General features: G+C 39.1%; 2 protein-coding genes across 2 annotated transcripts; both read left to right on the forward strand.

The window, feature by feature from the left end:
• The first annotated feature begins 791 nt into the window (after positions 1-791).
• Positions 792-8,174, forward strand: rdh12l (retinol dehydrogenase 12, like). The gene is made up of 7 exons (XM_028569230.1): positions 792-949; positions 1,239-1,354; positions 4,320-4,475; positions 4,566-4,670; positions 6,689-6,898; positions 7,017-7,209; positions 7,644-8,174. The coding sequence occupies exons 1-7, from the start codon at positions 936-938 to the stop codon at positions 7,744-7,746; spliced, it is 897 nt and encodes a 298-aa protein (XP_028425031.1). The 5' UTR covers positions 792-935; the 3' UTR covers positions 7,747-8,174.
• Positions 8,175-9,379: 1,205 nt separating this feature from the next.
• LOC114549299 (phthiocerol synthesis polyketide synthase type I PpsD) lies at positions 9,380-18,799 on the forward strand. The gene is made up of 6 exons (XM_028569548.1): positions 9,380-9,437; positions 9,896-10,049; positions 11,367-11,527; positions 11,669-11,875; positions 12,027-12,208; positions 12,504-18,799. Exons 1-6 carry the CDS (start codon positions 9,380-9,382, stop codon positions 18,048-18,050), a joined length of 6,309 nt encoding a protein of 2,102 aa, XP_028425349.1. The 3' UTR covers positions 18,051-18,799.
• The last annotated feature ends 567 nt before the right edge of the window (positions 18,800-19,366 follow it).

Genomic DNA, 19,366 nt, shown 5'->3' on the forward strand with positions numbered 1-19,366 from the left:
GGCCGCGAGTTTGAGACCCCTGGTCTAGAGCAAGTGGGTTTTCTTTCTTTTTTTGGTGTTTTTGATGTTTGTTTGTTCTTTACTTAGCTTTTCTATAGATAGGACATAATTGTACAATCATAATTTACTGTATATTGGATATGATACATTGGGTGTTAAAAGAGGTTATGCACTAATACATTGTACCATGTGCTGTATTTTTAAACTCAGGGGTACTATTTACAGACAACAGAATGAAGAACCAGAATGGCCATTAGTTAGTATTGGTTATTTCTTTGGCATTATTAAAATATAAATATAAAACAAAATGCCCTGCTAAATTTGGAGGTTTTTCCAAATTATTCATTTGTTCATTTTTACGTATAATAATCTAGTCATTTTTTGACTTTGCTGTTAGACGATAGGCTACTTAATTATTACTGAAAAATATCACAGTTTAAAGTGAATCAAACAAATAAGTAAAAAATAAATATAAATAAATAATAATAAATATAATATATAATAATAATTATTATTATTATTATTATTATTATTATTATTATTATTATTATTATTATTATTATTTAAAAGATTAAAAGTTTATTTTTAAACAAATAAAGAAATCATTTTAGTTTCTATAGTTACTGTTGACTTTGCTCCCTACCCATCCGGCGAAGCCCGTGTCCATAATCGAACAGACCACTAAGGACAGGCCTTAAACTTAAAGTTTAACCAATCAGTATTGTCCAGGAGCGACTGAGTCGCATCCGATTGGCTGAAATTCCAGCCAATCAAATGTAACTCATAAATGACAGTTCCGCATTGCCAATTTCAACCCAACTCATAGGAACTTTGTGGGATTTCCGTGCGGTTGAATCTGAGATTGAAGATTAGTTTTCAGGTTTTTTCGTTAGGTGTTACCCCCGCCAATCACCTAGCTGCTGTAGTAAAGCGAGATGCAGGCTTTAAGGTGAGGACTCCTTATATTCATGAAAATAACGTGACTCCAGCCGTCAAAATAAATTATGTAACGTTAGTTTTAGTTATGCTCAGTTGGTCAACTAACTAACTAGCTAGCTGATTTGTAACATTTCAACTTAATTTTTAAATAAAATGGTGAACACAAGTTGTCTTTGACCTAGTTGAGAAAAAAACCTAGTTTAACTGTTTGTACAAAGTGTGTTTGCTTTGTCATATCCCACCCATTTTGCTGGTTGAGTCACTTACAGTTATGTAACAATGATTTCTCAATATTTCAGAAATTTCTTTCGGCCTGCCTGGTCCTCTGATGAAAGGCTAGATGACAAAACTGTGGTCATAACTGGAGCCAACACTGGGATTGGCAAAGAGACAGCCATTGACTTGGCCAAGAGAGGTGCGTCAGACACTGATCCCCACATCAACTTTAAAAGGATTTTCTTTTTTCTTTTTTTGCTTTGTCATGGTTCCTTTCGTCATGTATAGCCTATTACTGGTGGTTTTACCCGTTTTAGATTGGGTTGGATTTAATTTGACAATTTTGTATGGTGATAAGAAGATACCTTCTGATACCAAAACCAAAATTATTTTCAGTACCTCATGTGGGGGAATAACAAAAACGTTCTAACAAAATAAGCCAAATTTCTCAAATGCATGTGTTTAATTTTGTGCTAAAAATATAAATAAAAATGCAGCAGTTCAAATACAAAATGTATTTCCCCTAAAGTGACCCAAAGTCGCATATTAAGCTCCACAGAAAGTTAACTTGTAATCTTTTCATATTTTATGTCCAGTTAAAGAAGCACCCAATTAAAGCGAGAAGTAAAAGAGATGGTTTGGATATTTTGTAGTGGGGTTGTATGAGGTACTTATCCATAGTCTGTGTGTTGCCTACAGTGGATGGTGGCCAGCACGCTCCCAGTTTGGAGAACCAGGCAGGAGTACCGACACGCAAGCTGAGCAATGTACAGCTGTGGACGGGGGCTGCAGCTAAATGTATTTTAGGCACCTAAAAACAGGAACACCTCAAAAAGTACATATTTGTTTGTGTATGCTATATTTAAAATATTTTCACCTCTTTTCTTCAAAGCCACCAGACTCCTTTAACAAAAAACAGTAATTTTACCTCGCAGAACACTGGAGTCTACCACTGCTTCGATGGGTTAGCTTGTTTGTGTTATTGTGCGACTTTGGTGAATCTGAACTAATGCTGTAAAACACCTAAATCACAATTTTTCATATTTTCTAGTAGCTTTCTGTGAAGCTTAAAGTGAAAATTCACCACTTTTAATGTAGATGTCCAATAAGTACTGGTCGGTATATGTAGTCTATTGTGCGCTACGTGTATATTGACTGACAAAGTAAGTTTTCCTTCTCGTGCTGTGCCTTCATGTACCACAATGCACTGCATGCGTGCAGCGACTTGGCTAAGCTCTCCTAGTTTTCTTTAGTCACATTTTTTTCCCAGTTTATCTTTAGGATCCTGAAGGTCTTCAGCACACCTCTGTCCAAGTAAACATGCAGAAATGCACACAGCCTGTGAGAACCAGAGTATATAACCAAAAACATGGTGAAAACTGCCCTCGCTGACATTCATTACAGCAGAGTGATTAATTTTTTGTTGGCATCAAAGGCCACTTTCAGCAAAGGCACCACCAGTCGGTGTTTGATCTTGACAGCTCAAGTTCTGAAGGCTCCAAATCCTTCCTGCTGCATCTGCAGCCTCCCTCAGCCTCTCTGGCTGAATACAGATACGGCTGAATGTCTGAGTCAGTAAACTAGGGATGCACCAAATCCCGATTTTTGGGGTTCGGCCGAATACCGAATCCACTGGTTAAGATTCTACCTAATTCGAAACCGAATACCGAATCCTACTCCCATCCTCAGTCCATTAACACAGTAAACTCATGTATTTTTCATTTTTTAGGGTCCTTGCCACCATGAGACAAATTGGCATTGCAAATTGAACATGCAGCTGGACTTGAATCGCCTTCTTTTGACTGAAAGTACTGCCAAACAACACTTTTTCTGCTCACGAGTTCCATTTTCACTTTCTCACAGCTTACCACATTGAACGGTCCACCTACGTGAACATCTTCCCGTAATCAACGGCGTCGTCATTACGTCGACCAGCGTAGTGCAAGCGTAGGGTTTGGTTCGGTGGAAAAAAATTAGTGGTTCGGCAAAAACCAAACCCCGTCAAAAAGCCCAAAATTCGGCCGACTCCTGGATTCAGTGGATCCCTACAGTAAACACACATATAACGTACACTAGGGTTGGGCATTGAGAACCGATTCCTACTTGGAATCGTTTGGAGGATTTTTGGTTTCAAATCTGATCATGGTTTCCAAATTTAATATGCGCAAGTTTTGCTTTCCGTAGCAGCCAGACTTTTGTTGTGTTGCAGCCATGGAGCACAGTAAGCGGAGCTCTAGTTTACATTGAAAAAGCCCCGTCAAACTGCAACCCACCTTTTGAATCAAAATCTTATTTGTGAAATAAGCGTGTGACCCGTTTCAACCCCACCCCTCAAAGAATCGGAATCGATAAGAACCGGAATCGAAAGGAAGAATCGGAATTGGAATCAAAATCGTTAACATCTAAAAGATGCCCAACCCTAATGTACACCTTATGGAAAAAAATATCTTCCATAACATCCTCTCGCTGATGGAAACACCGCTGCATTGCGCCCCCAGCTACCAAAACTGAAGTAGCTTGTAGCTCTTCCGTCACGTCACTGGAGGACAGAAGTAGAGCAGATTTTGCAGCTGCGGCCGACTGAGCCCCAAAGATGCAGAACATAGGGGGAAAAACTGCAGAAGGCTTTTTTCACACCATATCCCTTCAGATAGATTGAGATATGTCACTTTGGCCATTTTTTTTTTTTTTTTTTTTTTTTTTTTTTTTTTTTTTTTTTTTTAAGATGAATATACATATAATAAACAGACGTGATGTTATTTAAAGAGTAAATTCTGAGCTGCTTAATATAATTAATAAATAATTTGATCTAACTATTCATTTTTCATGCAGCTGCTTCACAAAGTACATTGACACAACATCACAAATTGGGAGTTTAATGTCTACATTTTAAGCTAGACTTTGTTAATACACAGTAAATTGAGTAGCGTTTACTTATTTTTTTTTTATTTTTTTTATATGGGTCATCTTAATAATTTCTAAGACTATTTTCGTACATTGACTCCATTTCTTTTTGTCCAGGTTGAAACCTTTTATGAAATACAGTACACACATTTTGTCTCTAGGGGGAGTTCTTCACCCATATTACAGTACATGCATTATTAGATGTATACAGACATTGCTTCTGCTGTTGTAGCTCACTGCTGTATATTGTTGTGTTTTAGGGGCAAAGGTCATCATGGCATGCCGGGACATGGAGAGAGCACAGGCCGCTTTGAAAGAGGTCATTGAAAACTCAGGCAGCGAAAATGTCGTTTGCATGAAACTCGACTTGGCAGATAGCAAGTCGATTAAAGAATTTGCTGAAGCCATCAACAAAGGTTAACTAATTTATTCCTTTAGAAGAATTTTACAAATGGCGGGACTTCACAGAGACAAACATTTCACTTCTTAATGTCCTTTTTGTACAGGAGAGCCGAAGCTTAACATCCTTATCAACAATGCTGGTGTGATGGTTTGTCCTTTTGGGAAAACAGAAGATGGCTTTGAGATGCAGATCGGTGTCAATCACTTTGGTAAATAAAACTGTCTTACCTTTGTCATGAGAAAAGAAATGAAAGATGGGAGTCTGATTTGACACATACATTATTAGTAATATGATGTCCTGTCCATATAGAATCAATTTAAAACCTATGTTAAAGGGGCGCTATGCAGTTCTGGCAATTTCTTCTCTGTTCTGTTCTCGCTTTTTGCTTGCAGGTTTCTCTATAGAGCTCTCCCTACAGCTTCGGAATAGATATTTGGCAACACTGTGTAAAAACCTGTTCGGTCAGTCTGCCGTTTCCTCTTTCTCTGTTCCTTCGACAATGCTCTCCTAGCTTTCCGTTTCTTTTTTGCCAGCTCAGCCATGACGATAGTGTGAAAAACTCCATTGTTAGCTGTTGTTAGCTGGTTCCTAGATGGGGGCGTATATGTGTGCAGTGCCGTGAAGCAATTCGTTACATAGTGAGACCTGATATCACGTGATACTTCCTGACGCTGAGGCCGGCGGCTCGCCGGCCAAAAGTTGCAAGGGTGGCTTTCCTCTCACAGGCGCTAGGGGGAAGCGAGACGACCATCATTCAACTTGGGGGGGGAAAAAAAGACATATAAACATTCCAATGATTCCGAAACTTTTCAGTTAAGGTAAATTAAGCAAAAAAAAAAAAAAACTGCATAGTTCCCCTTTTTAAAAGAATCTCTTCAGATACTTTTTTTTTTTTTTTTTGTCATGTTGGACTGCCAACATCAGTAAAGTACTTAACCTCTGAGGTTTTCTTTTAGTGCACACACTGTACCAGCCATGTCTCCGGGTGGGAGGCATCAGGACATTCAGAACAATTTTTGTAATGTCCACTAGGAGGCAGATGTGTCTTTTTTTTTTTTTTTTTTTTTTTTTTTTTTTTCCCTACACTTGACGACTTGTGTTCTTACTAAATGGGATGTAGTGTAACATCACTTTGGTTTCACTGTAACATTTGTAATGCATTACTTTGAAAATGGTTAGAAGCAAATCATGTCACTGATATCACCTTGCCATTACTTTCTTAAAGGATTAATTAACAGGATTACCCTCACCTGTATATAGCCCTTTATACTACTTTTATTACAGGAATAGGTGTTGACATTATTAGTGCTTAATCCGCTAATGGTTGATTGGGGTTATAGTCCCTAGGAAAAAGTACAGTTTATGAAGCTGCCATTGGAAAACGTTTGTCCCTGCCAAGTTTTATAGACAGTTTTATTAACTGTCACTAAAAATCCATGTACCGGTCGTTTGTCTTGGACGGCATTACTGGCCAGCCTTTTTAATAATTTATTTCTACACATCCAGTCAAACGTTATAGTATAGGTAGGAATAGGTTGAAGTTATAAGGAAGGGGTAGATATGAATTGAAAATGACAGCTCTATTTGGACATACAGTAACCTTAACAATACAAATTCCCAAACTTAGTTTTTCACATCCCATTAATCCAGCCAATTTGTTGCCACCAGTCAGTTACAGTCCTCACCAGTTCTTAACTGAATTTTGAGTTTAGAAAGCACTATTCAGATATACTCTGATAAAATCTATTTCTCTGTAACATTGTCTCTCAATTAGAGTAGTTAAAAGTTCTTCTTTCTTTTCACAAGCTGACATTTACCTACCACAATGACTGCAGAGTGTCTGTTCTTACAAAAACTTAAAAATGTACACCTACTGTATGTTCAAACAATCTAGCATTTGACAAGTTCATAGATCTTAGTTAGTGCTGTAAAAAAAGAGAAAAAAAAGTGAGTGTTTAACTATGTTAATTTATTAACTGCTTATCAATGAGGTTAAACTAAATACTTGAAACACCTCTCTGCATAACACAATAAAATTCAACAGCACCACAAACTACAGCCTCTGAAATGACTGAAGTCGAATCAACAACTCTCAAACTTTGTCAACAAAGACTGAACATTTTTCTTAAATATGTCTTTTGCCATAATATCTGTGAGATGCAATATCCTCCTTTCTAATTTCTCAAACTCTGAATTGATTATGAATGTCATTTCATTGTTCTCCAGGTCACTTCCTGTTGACCTATTTGTTGCTTGACCTGATTAAAAGATCGGCACCAGCCAGGATTGTCACGGTGTCCTCCATGGCTCACTCCTGGGGCTCCATCAATCTGGAGGACATAAACAGCGAGAAAAGTTACGACAAGAAGGCAGCCTACGCTCAGAGCAAGCTAGCCAATATCCTCTTCACCCGCTCCCTAGCTAAGAAACTAGAAGGTGTGCAATATGCCCTTATCTGTCATGAAGCCATTTTAAGAGAAGGGGGAAAAAGATTTTTTATTTTTTTTACCCTCATGTACAGTTACAGTGATTATAGAATTGACTTGTCTTTCAGGCACAGGTGTGATGACATATTCTCTCCATCCTGGAGTCGTCCAGACAGATTTATGGCGTCATCTGAGCGGCCCTCAACAGATTGTCATGAAGATGGTCAGCCCTTTCACCAAAAACTCTTCCCAGGGAGCTCAGACGAGTATTTACTGCGCAGTGGAACCGTCACTGGCGAAAGAGAGCGGTGGATACTACAGGTACACTTTGGTGTGCGTGCACGCGCGTGTGTGTGTGTGAACATGGTATAATATGTACGTTTTCTTACAAATCCCTACTACACAATATAGTAACCAAATTAGTAAAAAAAAAAAAAAAATTGTATAATACATAAACATGAATTGTCTAGTTAGTTGTGAAATAACTGATACATGGCTTTAACTACCTAGCATACACATGTAGTAAAAGCAGCCACTGTTAATGTTAAGTTTCATATCCCAGACTTTTACAGGACACAATAGTTGGCTTGTAGATTAGAACATATTTACAATCAGTTATTTGATGGAACACATCGAGCAGCAAGGGCAGCTAGAGAGGAACTCAACCATGAACTTATTGTGCATTGAATCATGCAGAACCACACTGACAAATATCAAAATTTGACGTCGCTCATCTAATGCGTCTTTGTTTACAGTGACTGTGCTCCTGCCAACTGCTCAGCGGCCGGTAAGGACGACGACCTTGCGCAGAAGTTGTGGGATTTGAGCTGTCGGATGCTGTCGATAGAGTGGGATTGAGGCAACCTGAATTTAAAATAAAATTCTTCAGTTTAAGGTCTTACTGGGTTTCTTTGCAATATATTTCACTAATACAGCCAACCAAGAAAACAATGTTACAAAACATTATCTTTACATTTTTTTCTAGCACTTCGTGTTTGTTTTTGATACTAACCTAAAGTATTTGTATTTTGAACATGGCACTACTTCTAATTAAGAAAATACTAAGTATATAAAATAAAGTATATAGTTTGTGTGAAGATTCTGATTTACAGAAATGACCACAAACTTCAATAGGTTCATTTTTATAACTGCATAGTAGTGGAGATTTGGATAAAATCTTGGAATAAAAAGAAAAACTTGAGAGTCTGACGAAAGACTACACTTCCATGTTGCAAATATTTTTCTGTACCTGTATTTCCTGGCATTAAACCCAGTGTTGCACTCTATCCTTTTTGTCTTTGTTTCCTACTTGCACATGCTTAATCATTTAATTAATTGTATGCAAAGAAACACATTTTTGGACTTATTTACATTGGAAAAGGCGAGCAATTGGCACCACAACATATAGATATATGTAGATAATAAATGTGATACCACCGTATGATCTCATATGTGCCTGCAGTAGGCAATAAATAAACGATAACCGCTAAATATGTACATGACTGGATTGGGGATTTACAAAGTAAACTGCAACTAAGATGACATCAGGAAAAACTACCCATGATTCTGCTGCGTACAGCGTTCTATGAAACTCAAATTATCAAATCAAAAACTTAATCTTGTCCTAGAATGTGAGGTTGTTTGATTGGTTTTAGTGAAAACACTGATATGATCCAAATAGTTAAAAGAAACCACGGCAGAAATAAAAGTAAACGCGGTACCTTTGAGTACATGACCAATTCTTTAGGATGCAGTGTTTGTGAAAACTTAATTTCTCTATTTCTCTGTGAATAAGTATTCTTTGTTTGTTTCTATAATATTTTGATTAATTATTCATTGCATAATGTGTCCAAAGGTAACTGCATACACTGTTATTTATGGACATGCTTGCATAGGTGTGTGGGGGAAAGAAAGAATAGAGTTGGTTTCAATGCATCTCCTTTGAACTCAACATATCTAATCATAACGCTAATAGAAGGTAAGTTAAGGCCACACTCTAATTTAGATGACTTAAGTTAAATGCAAAGTACCCATCCCAATATTTTAAAATGTGATTGGTAGATTGTTAGTTATAGTAGAACTGTGATAAGCTTCAATGAAACGAGACCTGAAGTCACCCCCATTGTTTGATAACAGTGACTACTACTATTAAACTTGGTCCAATCATTTGCAAGGCACCATAAATGTGTGCACTGAAGTCCTTCATCTCCATGGCTACGTATACAATTAATCATTAATGTTTCATAAAGAAAAGAAGCTGGCTATAAGAATCAAGCGTTAAGTCCGGCACTGATAACATCACAGGGAAAAGGCAAACGGAATGGATGTAAGGATGCACCGGTGCATGACAAAACTGGACTAATTACACAGTTTTTAAAGATTGCTGAACACATTTGTTTCTGGATGTGATGTTGCCTGGAGGAAAGAATGATGTTGACTTGATGGTGCAATAAAGATGTTTGATTTTCTTTCTTAGTGATGTTTGCTCAGAATGGAAGAAGCTGAAGACGGTATTGCCGTGGTAGGCATCGGATGCAATTTTCCAGGGGGTAAGCCATTTGAATTTGGGAACTTAATTTTGGTTATCTTTGTGTTTCTTTATATTTTATTGACACATTTGCCATTTACAGATTTTTCTCCGTCTCCCACAATGTGTATTAAGTTAAATGAACAATCTCTGAATGTGTTTATAGAAAATAGAAAAGACAAATTACATAATTTCAACATTATTAGACAAGGTCTGAAATTAACAGATGTGTTCATTTGATACATACAACCTCTAACCTCTTGTAAAATGAATCCCTGGTAATTCTAAAAATTATGTGTCGTCATTTTATTTTATTTCACAACACAGTTTCTATTCTTTTCACCATAACATTGTGTTTACAAATCAGGAGAATCATGCAATTAACAGTGGGCATTTATCTCCTGATACAATTTATAGTACCACTCCTACCATTAAACTTTTAAGTTTTATATATATATATATTTTATATATTCCAAACAGGAGAAGGGCTTGACAATTTCTGGAAGGTCTTGGTGGATGGGAGAAACTGTTCTGTGCCAATTCCCAAAGAGAGATTTGACTTGGCCAGCTGGTATGATTCTGATGAAAACAAAGCGGGTAAATCTTGCACGGCCAAGGCTGCTCTCATCGACGGGTATGGTCTTTAAACATTATTATATAACCTATTTAGATAGATCCACTTATGTGTTTTGCAAATATATGTATGTGTGTATATAGTCTTATAGACTTGTCTTTTTCGTTGATAAAAGGATTAAAATTAGAAATTAGAAAATATTTTTTTTTGTAATGTGTAAATGACAACAGGTGCGTCCATGTCTGTGTAGCTCTTACTTTGAAATTGTCCTTTTTAAACTGAGTTATTGAGACATCTGAAAATGTTTGAGACGTACTCAAAAAATCTCTTTGTATCAGAAATTATATATGGATAGAAATGTTGGTGTATTTGCTTAAGTATTCTAATGTTTAGTGATTGTGATTGAGGAACTCAGGTGTACCCTTGTAACTTGTAACAGGTGTGAGATGAAACTTGTATTGCCTTGCCTTGAGAAAATGTGTGGTCGAAACATTGGTTTTCCAAAGTTTGCTGTCATCTTCTCTTCAATATATGTTCTTTAAAGCTAACACATGATCACTAAAAATGACAATGATAAATATCGGCACATAGAAAGACAGTGGCAACTTGTGAAATAAGGTCACTGACGTGACCATGCAGGAACTCATAGTGCACCTTTAAGTAAATACCAAAGTTTAAGTTGGTCCAGGGTCCCTTCTTCATTTTTGATAATCCAAAATCCCTTATTTCACAAGTTGCCACTGTCTTTCTATGTGCCGATATTTATCATTGTCATTTTTAGTGATCATGTGTGAGCTTTAAAGACCATATATTGAAGAGAAGATGACAGCAAACTTTGGAAAACCAATGTTTCAACCAAGTAAATTCCAAACAAAACATAGCAAGCTCGCCCCTCCCATGTTTCTGTAAGTGTCATGACTAACTGACTGTCACTAACCCCCACCCCCTCCCCCAACCATGTTGTTGGTGATTGGACAGCCTGTGCCACTAGTGTTTGTTTGACGTTTACGACCCCTGTGTTGTCTCCCGAGACCGGGCTTTTTCACAGTGTATTTAGGGGGCAGGCAGCTAGCGGATCAAATAGAGATGCCTACAATTTGAGACGAAAAAAGGAAATTGCGCTGAAACCATGCAGGAACTCATAGTGCACCTTTAAACAAACCAAGTGTTGTACAGAAAGCCCCTTCTTCATTTCTTAATTCTCTCGCATTGCCAGTGGATAACCAGCATCCCACTGAGTTATGTTGCTGTGCAGAGCACTTGTGACTTTCTCATACTATGGTCATCACTGGGTGTCCTAGTTCCAAGTTTTAGATTATTAAAATAATCTATTTCTCAGTCACTACATTTAATTTAATAGTTTTTAAATCTTTTTAGGTTCAATGAATTCGACCACAAGTTTTTCGGCATCAGTGACAGTGAAGTGGAACAAATGGACCCTCAACAAAAACAGCTCCTTCAGTGCGTCTACAGGGCGTTGGAGAATGCTGGAATTCCCATGGAGACTGCCAGTGGGACCAGTACAGGAGTGTTTATTGGTATGTTAGTAAAAAGATGGTGCCAGTGACTGGCTTTAAACAATTGTTTTGTGTAATATTTCCATCAGATTTTTACTTCTGTTCTTTGAATTATCCTACTATCTTAATAATATTCATGTGATAACAATGCTTTTATTATAGGCCTAATGAACAGAGATTATGAGACAAATGCTGCACACGTGCACCCAAGTGTGATCAACCACTGGACTGGCACAGGGCTTGCCATGAGTATTGCATCAAACAGAATCTCCTACATCTTTAACTTCACTGGGCCCTCACTGTCTATAGACTGTGCCTGCTCATCATCTCTTGTGGCTCTTCATCTTGCCTGTCAATCCATTAAACAAGGTCTGTACAGTATCTATAACTAAAGACCATGACACTCTTTAGAGCAGCCTCTAACTCTAAAGGAAAGCAGTGCCATAGGCTTGTGGTTCTAATTACAAGGATATATTATAATATTATTGTGTGATATAACGAAATGTTTTATTTTTATCAGGCGATTGTGACATGGCTGTTTGTGGTGGAGTCAACTGCATCATAGAGCCAAGAGTGTTTGTAGCTCTCAGCAAGGCCAAGATGATCTCACCTGAGGGGACCAGCAAACCTTTCTCCAGCAGAGCAGATGGCTATGGTAGAGGGGAGGGCTGCGGGGTTGTTCTCCTGAAGCCTCTGAAAAAGGTCCAAATATGTAGAGTAATAAAAGTGCAACAATTTATTTTTTTACCTGTTATGAACAAGCACCCATATCAGATATTAGAGCAACATTAATGATTAACTGATTGACCAACAGTACCCATAAATGTTGTATTAGTCAGCAACGTCCTAGTTCCTGTTAGCCCTGTTTCTCTCCACTCACAAAATAACATAATATTCAGTACCCATATAATTGCATGTCAATATGGCATAGTTTACAATGTTAAAAAATATTGTACTCTTGTTCTTGTTTCATTTTAGTCTTATTGTTGCTTTACAGGCTATACAAGACCATGACCATATCTGGGGTATCATCAGCAAAACAGCGGTCAACCAAGATGGACACTCAGTGACTCCAATCACCAAACCCTCCATGACACAACAACAGGAGCTGTTGCAAAGAGTCTACTCAGAGACTGACATTGCAAATGTCCAGTACATAGAGGCACATGGGACGGGAACCCCAATTGGAGACCCAACAGAGGCAGCAAGCATCTCAAACGTCATTGCTAAAGCAAAACCTACTGGTTCAGAGACACTGTGGATTGGCTCAGTAAAGAGCAACATTGGGCATACAGAATCTGCTGCTGGAGTAGCCGGACTTATTAAGGTTCTCCTAATGATGAAGCATGAGACTATTGTTCCCTCAGTGTTCTACTCTGAGGAGACTGCCAGTGTAGATGCCAAAGTCCTGAACATTAAAGTTCCTAAGGAAGCAGAAAAGTGGGAAGCCTCCCATGCAAGAATTGCAGGAGTTAACAACTTTGGCTTTGGGGGTACAAATGCACACGTCATTGTCAAACAGTACAAACAGTCACACATTGAGAAAAAGCATGATGGGAAACAGGCAAAGTATTTTATCATGTCTGCAAATTCACCAAAATCTCTTACTCTGATGATGGAACACACCATTAAACAGCTAGAAGCAGACAGCAAAGTTGATTTAGATTCTCTGCTGTACACGTCAGCTTGTAGGAGGAGCCATCTAAAGCATAAATACAGAAAAGCTGTCGTTGTTTCATCTGTAGTCGATCTTAAAGAGAAGTTAAATGCCACTGCAGGCAAAAATATTCGCCCGTCTTACTCAGATCCAAGGTTAGTGTTTGTTTTTTGCGGAAATGGCGTCACTTTCCATGGCATGTGCAAACAGCTACTAAAACACGAGCCTGTATTCAGGGATAAGATCAAAGAGATTACGAAACTTTTCCAAAGACTGAGTATGCTGAACATTTTGGACACGCTTGAGAGTGAGTTTGAGGGTAGTGACTACAATAACCCACATGTTGTCCAACCACTCCTCTTTGCTATCCAAGTTGGCATTACCACCCTACTCAGACACTGGGGTGTCAAGCCAGATGCAATGCTTGGACACTCTGTTGGTGAGGTTCCAGCCGCTCACTGTTCTGGCCTCTTGACTCTTGAGGATGCCGTGAAAGTCATTTATTTCCGGAGCAATCTCCAGAACAAAGTTACTGGGGGGAAGATGCTTGTAATCAGCAACATGGCTGTTTCAGAGGTAACGGCTCTTCTCCCTTGTTACTCTGGTAGAATTTGCCTTGCTGCTTTCAACAGCCCGCAGTCCTGCACCCTGTCAGGTGATGCAGATGCAATTGAGAGCCTTTATAAGGAGCTAAGCACCTCAGCCAACAGTCCGAATCTGTTCCTTCGTGTCCTGGATGTCCCTGCTGCTTACCACAGCCACATGATGGACCCAATTCTGACAGAAATTGAGGAGACAATTGGCTCTTTACAGGTGAATGGTCTTGACACAGAGTTGTTCTCAACAGTGACGGGCAAGGAAGTCCAGCAGGGTGATTTCTGCACAGGGGAATACTGGGTTAGAAACATTCGTGAGCCAGTAGCTTTTGAACAGGCAGTGAGGTCAGCAACTAAAGGAAAGACAAATACTGTGTTTGTGGAAATAGGGCCAAGAAGGGCACTACAGAGAAACATCATGGAAACACTGGGTAATGACACAGCTGTTCTTGCCTCGGTGCAGCCAGAGAAAGATCATGAAACGATGATGTCCGTTGTGTCTAAGCTGTTCGAACTGGGTGTCCATGTAAATTGGAACACCTTCTATAGAGGATATGAGACAATGCCACTGCCTATTCCGAAATACCAGTTTGATTGCTCAGACAGAGATGTTATCATTGGAGCAGCACAGAAAAATACAGTGAGTAATCATCCGGTGCTCTGTCAGACAGGAAGTGAAAGCAACATTTTCAGCTGTGATCTGATGTCTGACTCTTCTTACTACCTGAAAGAGCACAAGCACAACGGCATACCCATCATTCCTGGTGCTTTCTATGCTGAGCTGGGTTTAGCTGCATTCATGGCCAGTGCCAAACCAAAAGTGCCGCTCAGCTCCTTGCAGCTCAGTGTCAGTTTTCACAGTCCATTTGTTTTAACCAAGAATTCACCTGAAATGAAGGTTCAATTTGAACAAACAGAGAAAGAAACTAGGTTCATGGTACTCTCCCCATCTGCAATGTATGCCTCAGGCACAGTGGTTTCAAAGAAAGTGAGACTGATTGAGGAGCAGTTCATTTCACTAAGCTCCATCTACAAAAGATGCAAATCCGTAGTGAGCTCTCGGGAGTTCTATGGGTATCTCTCTCAAGGAGGCTTTCAGTATGGAGACGTCTTCCAGAATAAGGCAGATGTGCACTATGGAGAAGATCTCAAGGAGGCGTTTGCAAATGTCACGGTTCCAGAAGAATTGCAGTCTCAGTTGCATGACTACTGCATTCATCCTGTTGTGCTGGACTTTCTGATGCAACTTCTCCCAGTTACAGTAGAGCACATTTTTGCTGGTAGACCAGGATTTCCTGCCAAAATAGGAAGTTTGACAGTGTTTGAACCTTTGCAAGATGAGATGGTTGTCTATCTGAGAGCAACTGATGTGGGCGTTGATCACTTTGAGATTTGTGGCTGCTTTGCAGATAAAGAAGGAAGAGTGTTGGTTGAGGTTAAGCATGTGATAATTAAGTACCTTGGCAGTCGCTCGCATGTGGTTGAGGAGTATTTCTACCATAATGCCTTCAGTGTCATCCCTGAAGGTGTCACACCTGTTCCTCCTCCTAAGGCCTTAGTCTTCTCTGACCATATAGGGATCTCTAAAGGCCTGGAACAATATTTGGACTCTCGGTCTAGATATGTTTCATTCCCACATGCAAAAGATATCTTGAGCAATGGGTTTCCTTCTCTCTTGGCAAATCTCAATATAACAGATATTGAGAACAACTTTGATGAGGTCTTATTTTTGTGGGGCAATGCAGACCTCACTTCACTGGCAGCTGATGATGTTCTGCAGAATTGTGTGAGCTGCTGTGAGACTTTCCGTCAAATAGTCGTTGAGCTAAAGCGAATTTCCTTCTCAAACTCAATCAGAGCAGTCACCTACTGTTCTTCTGACATCACAATAGACCACATAAGTCCAGGTTTTGCTCTCGCTGGCATGACAAGATCATTTGCTGCAGAGATACCAGATCTTTCATTTCAGCTGATTGATATAAGCACTATCTCTGCTAAGAACATTGCAGCTCTGTCTGAGGTCCTAAGGTCGCATCCTTGCAGCAAGTACCCAGAGTTGGTGGTCAAAGATGGTCTGATTCTGAAACCTTCCATTGTCCACACTCCACCTGAACTCAATGACTGTTCAGAGGGCAGTTTTTCTTCTACATTGTCTGAGCCCTGCATCATTCAGACAGCTGAGGCACACAAGATGACTCAGCTGAGTGCCATTCACTTTGAGGAGGAGGCCCAGCCAATCAGGGATACATCAGTTGAAATTCGGCCCACTAAGATATGTGTTCATTCATCTGATTACTTCCCTGTCACTGCTTCACATCTGAAATTTGGCCAGACACTGTACTGGAACAAACACTCATCACAGAAACACAAGCTACTGGCTCTTGATTTCAGTGGTACAATTACAGCAGTCGGAAAAGATGTCAGGAAATTAAAAGTGGGAGACCACGTTGCTTCTTGTTACCCCGTGGTGGCAACCAGCAAGGTCAGAGTTCCAGAGGATGTGTGCTACAGCACCAAGCGGTTCCCATTCCTTCAAAAAGCACCCTGTGTATCCTACTTTGTGCTAGCATGGGAGATCCTGCATCGAGCCTTGCCTAGAGCCAAACATAATCTAGGAATCATATCCTCTCTGCCTGATTCTGCTCTGATTAAAGTCTTGGCACTCACTTCTTACAAGTCAGGTTGGAATGTGATTGTTGGCACACAGTATAATGGCTCTTTTGTAGATGGCAATCAAATGGATGTATTTGTCGTCCTGCCTCCATTTGATGAATCTCTGATTGCTAAAATTTGCAATTTTCCAGGTGTCCAACATGTCGTCTTCATCTGTGAATCTCAGATGCAGTGTTTGCTTGCTCAGGATATGTTCCAAAGTGTAAAGGAAAGTGTTCATGTGCAGACAATTAAGATGCCAGTCATTTTGCAAAAGGGATCCTTGAGTGCACAAGGGCCATACATTTATCACTGGCTGAAATCCTTGAACTTAAGCAGGAAATTTGCTCTGGAAAGTTTTACCTTTCAGAATGTAAAATCTGAAAGCATTGAGAGCCTAGATTCAGAGACACTAAAATCATACTTCAACTCAAAGAAGCTGGCTGTTGTGGCTCTGGATAAAGGTGGCAGCAGTACACTGTCTGACATTCCATTGCTGCCAACAAAAAAACAGCTTTTCCGAAAGAGAGCCGTGTACATAGTGGTAGGTGGTCTTTCTGGTCTGGGATTTGAAACTGTAAAGTTCATCTCACAAAGAGGGGGTGAGTACATTGTCATACTCTCCAGGAGCAAGCCCACACCAGATGTGCAGCAAGACTTACACAATGTGGAGAAACAGTGTGGAAACTGCATCACTACCATGGAGTGTGACATATCTATGTCTGAGTATGTGCACAAGGTTATCAGGGTCATCTGCCAGAAATTTCCTGGTTGTCCAATCAGAGGAGTGTTTCACAGTGCAGTTGTCTTACATGATGGGCTGATTGAGACCCTTAACAGATCTCTTTACGAGAAGGTTCTAAAACCCAAAGTAAATGGTGCACTGAATTTGCACCATGCAACACAGCACTGTCAATTGGATTACTTTGTGTGTTACTCTTCAATCTCAGCTTTTCTGGGAAACGCATCACAAACAAACTATGCAGCGGCCAACTCGTTCCTCGACATGTTCTGTCAGTACCGGCGCAAACTTAGGTTGCCTGGACAGTCAATCAACTGGGGAGCTCTAAACCTCGGTCTCCTTTTTAACAAGGAACATTTCCAGCGGTTTCTGGAGGCAAAGGGAATGATGGTGTTGGATGTGGCGGAGATTCATAAAAGTCTGGAGCAATGCCTTGTGCTCAATCGACCCCAACAGGCTGTTTGCAGGTTTCACTTCAGAAATATCAGGTACAACATCCTCTCTCAAAATGCAGCCTTGACCATGCGCCTGTCCGCATTGGTAGAGGAGGCTTTCCAGAAATCAAAAGAGACAGACTCTCAAACTAAACAAGCTGAATCTGTCTCGCCAAAAGAATATGTTGTCTCTCTGCTTTGTGAGACCATTGGCATGGATAAAAGTGAGCTGAAGGATGAATCCCCTCTTTTATCCTTAGGCATTGACTCCATGCAGGCCATGACTCTGCAGAATCTCATCTTTCAGGAGAGAGGTGTGAATGTGCCTTTGGTGAAATTATTGGATCCCAATGCCACACTATCAACAGTAGTAGCTATACTGAGTGAAGAAGGTGAAAGTTCCAGTGATAACCAAGAGTCTCTTCCTGTTGAAAGCATTGTTGTTGTTTCTACCAGATTGTAAAAATGACAACTGCAGATACAGAAATGTAAACAGTTATGAGAACATCATGATACTAATTAGAAAGGTTTTTATTGGATTCAATGGAAGGCTCATGGTGGCCATTGCAATACGACAACATTCTTGTGTTAATGCCACATGTTCAAAATGTATTTTGCCTATGTTATTGTCTTCTTTGTAAATGTTTGGCCCTGGATATTGTTTTGGTTCCTTCTGGTATTTTAGTTTTACATTTTCAAAACCACACAGCATGTTATGTTACTCACTTTTTTTGGAGACATGCCCAATTTTATATGGATGTTTTGTATCACAGTTTTACTCATTCTGTTTAGTAATATGTTCATGATGACAGTCGGCATTTCAATTATTGTTGATAAAGGATGATTTTCAATAGTGAATCATTTATGTAAACCGAGTATTAAAGTTAATGTAGGTACATTCCTATTTTCTTTCAATGATTTTCATCATTATTTAAAGCTTGTCTGTAAATCGGTCACAGGGTTCATTCCACACAATACTAATGTGAACTTACTTTTATCTGCCTGTTTTACGTTCACTCGTCCCTCACAGGTCATGGCCAATTGTTATCACTGCTAGCTCCTTGATGTGATTGATAATCATCTTTATGATTATGATGGAACAAAACAAGTGATACAGTATTCTGGCATGCCCCATAAATGTTCAATTGGAGGCATGTATAATAACTTATGAACCACTAATTTATCATATGTGCTGACAAGGACATTGCCACAACAAGGACAAACATGCTATTTAAATGAAAACATAACGGTTTTCCATGATGTAAGTGTTTATAGCACTGCTTACCTAAAGTAGAAATCCAAATTAAGCAATTCCTCCTTTCAATCAAGAAATGATTTGGCGGAGGAGTTTTGACAATGCAGATATTTGATATTGCATCGAATGTAAAACATTGTAACTTTTTGACATAGCAATTGAAAAAAAAAAAGGTGGTACTAATGAATTCTTACATTTTGTCATCTCAACATGTCCAATGTTGTTTTTAATTGTTTTTGCTGTTTCATGACACAATAAAACAAGCTGCCAAGTTCTCTATGCACTTGGTCAGGTTTGTTTATTAATAAATATTCCTTCATTCAGTTCACACAATTGCAATTTTATTAACCTGGCAAAAGTATCAAGCGAGGCTCCAAATTGGTCCAAAGCCTATTTTGTTTGTTCACACTTCCAAAAAAAATCAGCAATGCTTCAATGATTAGAAATATTACAAAATAAAAAGAAATACGTACAGCTTAAGAAATCTATTTGAAGTCAAGACATTTTAATTCTGAATGCTAAAC

This window comes from Perca flavescens, chromosome 22 (assembly GCF_004354835.1).
Source record: "Perca flavescens isolate YP-PL-M2 chromosome 22, PFLA_1.0, whole genome shotgun sequence".
NCBI lineage: Eukaryota > Metazoa > Chordata > Actinopteri > Perciformes > Percidae > Perca > Perca flavescens.